At 35.8% G+C, this 6734-nt stretch overlaps 1 protein-coding gene across 1 annotated transcript; it reads right to left on the bottom strand.

Moving 5' to 3' along the window:
- Nucleotides 1-303: 303 nt before the first annotated feature.
- Nucleotides 304-1788, bottom strand: GASA7 (gibberellin-regulated protein 7). The gene is made up of 4 exons (NM_001250246.3): nt 1672-1788; nt 1463-1525; nt 1289-1331; nt 304-730 (listed from the first exon to the last, which is right to left on the bottom strand). Exons 1-4 carry the CDS (start codon nt 1726-1728, stop codon nt 546-548), a joined length of 348 nt encoding a protein of 115 aa, NP_001237175.2. The 5' UTR covers nt 1729-1788; the 3' UTR covers nt 304-545.
- Nucleotides 1789-6734: the final 4946 nt, after the last annotated feature.

Raw genomic sequence — 6734 nt, 5'->3', positions numbered from 1 at the left:
TTAAAGTGATAAACCCAAAAATACAAAAAAAAAATCCTTAGAATTTCATAATCATAAAAAAAATAATTATCGTAAATAATGTTATAACTTCAATTAAAAAAATAATAAATCGTAACAAGTGTTACGATTTCTCATTCCAAAGTCATGACACCAACAAACAAATCCTAATAAAAAATAACTTAAAAAATAAAAATCTATAATCAACATTTATATTTACTAACTCAGGTTCTAAGTGAACAAGTTATGTCTTATTTATAGGAATTTTAGTACTTCTAAGAATCTATAATCAACAACACATCATGTAACCCAAATTAAAAAGGAATTCGATACTTTTTCATATATGAAGTAATCTAAGCGCAAAGTTTATATACTTGATTCATATTGTACCATACCTTTATAACAAAGATAAAAACTAGAACACATCTTAAAGATGACAAATCCAAATCTACAAAAGTGTAGATAACACATTTATTATTTACTAAACTATGCTAGCTTTGCTTGGTGTGTGAAGGGCCCAATTGGATAGGGCTCACCTTCTATGGGCTTTACGGGCACTTGGTCTTGTTACCATGGGTGGTCATATCAGTATAGCAGGTCCCACAAAGCTCCCTGTTGCCGGAAGTTCCAGGTGGAACACACTTGCACCTCACACAACATGTGCCACAAGCCCTGTTGCACACATTTGGCCTTGAATGGGCACTGCACCTTGTCTTGCACAATCCTCCACAATCTGCATAATTATAGTTAATCACCACCAAACAAATGGAAAAATATTGGGTCTCCGATACCCCATGTTTGTGTTTATCTCTCTCCTAATGGATCCTCCATTAAACAACAAGAAGATGAACCCCAAACAAATATATCAAAAAACATTTCTTTATTTTAAGATTTAATAACTCAACTCATTTGATCCAAATACATAAAGCAATTTACTACTTGTTTAAAGATTAAAAAATGTATGTGTAATGACTAAAATAGATTTAAAAAAATATATGTTTAGAGACCTAAATCAGGTAATTTTTAAATATATAGACTAAAACCCAAAAGAGGATACATGTATAGAAATCAAATAAATAATTATACCTTATTTTGATTTTCATTCTTGAAGATAAAATTTTGGGTATGCTATACGAAAACCCACTAGGTTGATTCTAGAGGATTTTTATGTATATATGATATATACATTGGTGAAAATGCAAAATGGAGTACTCATGCTTAAAACTTAAAACCGGAAGCACAAGATCAAAGTTAACCTAATAAAGCATCCAAAATACTCTGTTTTGCTTACCTATGTCCTGCATTAGCCTTCTGTTCCCGCCTCTCACGATAAGCTGAAGAGAATTTCATATTTCCAGTAAGGATATTATGACATATACGGTTACATCAAGCACATAAGAAAATCACAGAATTTAAGAAATATTTTGACTAATATTTTTGCCAAGGAAAAAAATAAATAACATGCATGGTCAACAGGAAAGCGAAATTCTTCATCTTGCTCCTTTTCTATGTTAACATCAGATGAAACCTGTACAAGACAAAATAACAATAACAAAAGAAAAAGAAAAAATCGTCACTCTCATCTTTAAGTGGATACAAACTAACGTTAACAAAAAGAACTTGATTTGAAGAATTGAATTATCTGAGAAATGAAGGTAATGCTAATTTGTGTACCTTTGCAAGACAAACCAGCAGCAATAACCCCATCACAATAAGCTCGCGTAATGCCATTGTATGAAGAACAGTGCATGCAAATTCTAGAGTTTTTTGAAGAATTCTAATTGAGTTAGTGACTTGCTCACTCTACATACTAGCATTTATATAGGCAAAAGGGGAACTCAGAAAACATATCTTGTAACATGAAATTACCAAAATGGCCCAATCTTTGGCATTTTATAAGCCTATGTTTCGAGAGATTTTTATCTACCGAATGCCACAACACTTCTGCGTGTTTCGTGTCAATGTTTGCGATAACGGGAGGCCGTTAAGTACACTACTTTAGCATACATAATAATAACATTTTCATAAATATCTTCTTAGCTACTAAAAAATAAAGATTACATTTTATATTTTTAAGTTTTAACATAAAGATACAGCATTGGACTTTCAGTATTATTATTGTTTTTTTATGTTGGAGTACGTACGTATATATATTTGCAAAGTTTCATATTTAAATTTTAGATACTAGCAAGTAGCAATCCTGTCCAACATTTTCTTCTTTTGTATTGAGTAACATACTCAACAAGATGCCAAAAACGCTTGCAATGGTCCATGAATGAACTACTTTTGTATTATTTTGCTTCGTTTTCTAGTGTTGAGGTCAAAGTAGTTCAACATGGTTCAATGCATCCAAATCCAAGTTGTTGAATTGATTGCATACAGCTGGATGAAGGCTGTAAACACTGTTATCGGTTTCCTTGCCATCCTTATCCTATTAGTCGGTGACAACAAGGAAAAGCCTAACTCTGACACTGTTAGTTTCAGTATCAGCAACAAGGAAAGGAAAAGAAAGAGAATATAATGATTTTGTGGGGGTAAAGTACATTCCGTACTCATCCATCCATGCATCAAAGCAAAGCATGCTTCAAAAGCAAAACTGTTATCAGATAATAGTTTTCAGGGTCCGTTCGTTTTGGGAAAAAAATCGAAAAGAAAAAAAAATAAATAATAAAATAGGATTAGATTTATATTTTTATATTTTACTTTAATTTAAACTTTTTATTTTATTTTTCATTTTACGTAATGCTAATCACATTCACAAACGCATACCGCTATTTAAGAAATGAAATTAAAAAAATTATAGAATTATTTTTACAATATATTTGAAGTCTAATTCAACTTCACATTATAAAATGGAAGAATTATTTCTTATTTATATATATTAATTTGATCATATCAATGACTAATTTAAAATTTTTAACACATTCTTTTAAATAAATATCTCAAGTGGGTAGCCTAATAGTTTCAAAAGTAATTATTATGATAGACTATCTTGAATCTATCTCAATTTCAGAAGATCCACTTGTAATGAAAGTTATTTTCAATTTATAATATTCTTTTAAACATATTATTAATTAATGTAAAATCTCTCACTTTTATAATTATTTTTAATGACAAGTCATCTCTACCATTCATTGTGGAGGTGGAGTAGTATAAATAAGGGTAGGAGTCTTTATTCTTAACCATTCAAGACAAGAGTGAATCCACTTCTTAGAGTGAGAAAACTAGAAAGTTAGAGAGCCTCTTTGAAAGAGAACATAAATAAGAAAGCTAGAAAGTTAGAGAGACTCTTCGAGAGAGAATATAAATAGCTTGGGAAGTCTCTATCCTCAAGCTTGAGTGAGGCACCGTAGAGTGAGTCAATTTTGTAAACACATCCTTGTAACCCTACTATTCTTTTGTATAGTGGAAGAATCTCCATATTGGAGAATTATAATCGTGTGCTCCCATTATTACCTTTAATTACTAAGTGTATATCTTAACTTCACGAAGCAGAAAAGTCTGAGTTTTTCCAATAGTGGTATCAGAGCCAAGTTCATCCGGAGCCGTCATTAGCTCGTGCAGTTCAAGATGGAGGATAACGTCGCTCATGATGGAGACATGTTCAAGCTCACGGCTAACAACTACTCATATTGGAAGTTGATGATGGAGGATCATCTATACTGCAAGGATTTGCATGAGCCTATCATCTACAAAGACAAGGTAGAAGGTAAGAGTGACACTCAGTGGGAGTTACTAAATCAGAAGGTCGTTGCTATGATCCGTAAGTACATTGACAAAACTCTCTTCGAGTATGTTTCTACTTACACAAATGCTTATGAATTATGGACAAAGCTTGAGTCCATGATTCAAAAGCAAACACCTCGTAATAAAGCCAATTTAGTTTGACGGTTGGTGAAGTTGGAGTATAAGGATGGTCATAGTATGATTGAGCACTTGAATAATTTTAAAGGGCTCGTAAATCAATTAACCAAAATTGAGATGAAGATTGATGATGAGTTGCAAGCCCTTCTACTCCTTAGTTCCTTGCCGGAAAATTAGGACACACTCGTGGTTACACTTAGTAACTCAGCTCCGGAAGGAAAGCTCACCATGGATACAGTCAGTGACAGCCTTCTCGATGAAGAAGCAAGGAGAATGGAACAAGGTGAGTCTATCCATCCTGAGGCTAATGTTATTGAGAATCGGGGTAGGAATAAGACTCGTGGATGTAATAAGAGTTGAGATCCACATCAATCTTGAGATAGATCCAAATTACGCTAAAAAATTACATGCTACTACTGTGGAAGGATGGGCCACAAGAAAATAGAATGTCGATCCTTCAAGAGAGATCAAAAGGCTAGTAACATTAAGTCAGCCCAACAAAGAAGCAAGAAGAGAAGAATACTACTGCCGTAGTTTCAAAAGAAGATTTGTTATATCTCGTTGGTGAAGGTAATATCCTAAACATTGCTTGTGATGGTAGTTTTTGGATTGTCGATTCTGGTGCCTCCTTCCATGTTACTCCACATGGAAGTTTCTTTTCATTCTACCAAAGCGGTGACTTTGGTACGATGCAAATGGGAAATCAAGATAGAAGCAAGATTGTCGGAATAGGAAACATCACTCTGACAACAAGCACCGGATGCAAGCTTGTCCTAAAAGATGTGAGGCATGTCTTGGCTATGCCCCTCAATCTTATCTTCGCTGGGAAGCTAGACGATGTTGGTCTGATGAACTACTTTGGTGAAGGAAAGTGGAAGCTCACCAAAGGAAGTTTAGTCATGGCTCAAGGAAAGAAGGAAGGATCATTATACGTGATGCAAGCTAAGCTCTGCAAAGGAGAGGTAAACATAACCACTGATGATATGGAAGTATGGCATAAACGACCTGGGCATATCAGTGAGAAGGGTCTTCACTTGCTAGCTCAGAAACATCCCATCCCTAACGTGAAAGGTAAGCCACTTGATCCTTGTTCTCACTGTTTAGCTGGAAAACAACAGAGTTGTTTTCAAAAGATCTTCTCCGCCCACAAGGAGAAAGAACATTCTTGACCTTGTACACACTGATATATGTTCAATGTCCGAGAGATCCATTGGTGGTGCATTGTACTTTGCCACCTTCATTGATGACCATTCAAGGAAGGTGTGGTTGTACTTGTTAAAATAAAAGGATCAAGTGCTTGGCGCCTTCAAAGAATTCCATGCTCTAGTGGAGCGTGAGACTAGAAGAAAGATAAAAAAACATATGATCTGACAATGGAGGTGAGTATAGAGGTCCCTTTGAAGCCTATTGCAAGAAATATGGCATTAGGCTAGAGAAGACTCCACCTAAGACACCACAATTGAATGGGCTAGCTGAGAGAATGAACTGAACAATTGAAGAAAGAGTTCGATGCGTGCTTTCTCATGCTAAATTACCTAAATCATTTTGGGGAGAAGCTATAATGGTCGTGGTTGACATTGTCAACCTTACACCATCAATTCCTTTGGAAGGGGCTATTCTAGAGGAAGTTTGGATGGGCAAGAAATCTTCATACAATCATCTTAAGGTGTTCGGGTGTAGGGAATTTTTTCACATCCCCAAAGATGAGCGAGCTAAGCTTGATGCAAAGACAAAGGAATGTATCTACCTTCACTCACCCAAAGATGAATTTGGCTATCGGCTTTGGGATCCAATCAATAAGAAGGTTGTTCATAGTAGAGATGTTGTATTCTTCGAAGACCAAACGATCGAAGACATTAAAAATTCAGAGAAGCCAAGATTGAGAAGCAACAAGAACACTGAACTTACTCCAGTTCGACGTGAGGATAATGACACGATAGAAAATAGTGATGCTGAAGATCATGAGCCTGTGTTAGAGCAAAGAAATCAGGAAACTCATGGTGAACCAACTCAAGAAGATCCTCAATCTAGCTCTCTGTCAGAGCCATAGCCGAGACAATCCTCTAAGGAAAGAAGGTCATCCACTCGATATAACACAGAGGAGTACATGATGCTCACTGATGACGGGGAACCTCAAAGCTATAAAGAAGCAATCAATTATATTCATAAAGAAGAGTGGAGAAGAGCCATGCAAAAGATATGCAATCCTTGCATGAGAATAACACCTATGAATTGGTGGAGCTGCCAAAAAGGAGAAGAGCCTTGAAGAATAAGTGGGTGTATCAAATCAAGACCGAAGGTAGTAAATCAAAGCCTCGCTATAAAGCTAGGTTGATTGTCAAAGGATTCGGTCAAGAAAAAGGCATTGACTTTGAAGAAATATTCTCTCCCGTGGTAAAGATGTCATCCATCCGAGTTGTCCTTGGCCTAGCAGCAGTGCAAGATTTGGAGATTGAACAACTCGATGTCAAGACAGCGTTCCTTCATGGTGATCTAGAGGAAGAGATCTACATGGAGCAGCCTCAGGAATTCAAAGTTCCGAGCAAGGAAAACTTAGTGTGTCGCCTCACGAAGAGTTTATATGGCCTTAAGCAAGCACCGAGGCAATGGTATAAGAAGTTCGATGCTTTCATGGTAGAACATGATTTCAAAAGGACGGAAAGCGATCATTATGTCTTCATAAAGAGGTATGCAAGTGGTGACCTTCTCATACTTCTACTCTATCTGGATGATATGTTGATTGTTGGACTAGGTCGCATAAAGATAACTGCTTTGAAGAAAGATCTAAGCAAGAGTTTTGCCATAAAAGATTTGGGACCGGTTAAACAAATCCTTGGGATGAGAATAACCCGTGGTAGGACGAAAATACTGTT

This window comes from Glycine max, chromosome 5 (genome assembly GCF_000004515.6).
Source record: "Glycine max cultivar Williams 82 chromosome 5, Glycine_max_v4.0, whole genome shotgun sequence".
NCBI classification, from domain to species: domain Eukaryota; kingdom Viridiplantae; phylum Streptophyta; class Magnoliopsida; order Fabales; family Fabaceae; genus Glycine; species Glycine max.
This window is presented reverse-complemented; position numbering and strand designations above follow the sequence as displayed.

Coding starts and splice junctions, on each gene's coding strand:
- GASA7 (NM_001250246.3), bottom strand. CDS start 1,728: ATGGCATTACGCGAGCTTATTGTGATGGGGTTATTGCTGCTGGTTTGT. Junction 1,526..1,671: donor TGCTGGTTTGTCTTGCAAAG/GTACACAAATTA, acceptor TGTCTTGTACAG/GTTTCATCTGATGTTAACAT. Junction 731..1,288: donor AAGGCTAATGCAGGACATAG/GTAAGCAAAACA, acceptor ATAATTATGCAG/ATTGTGGAGGATTGTGCAAG.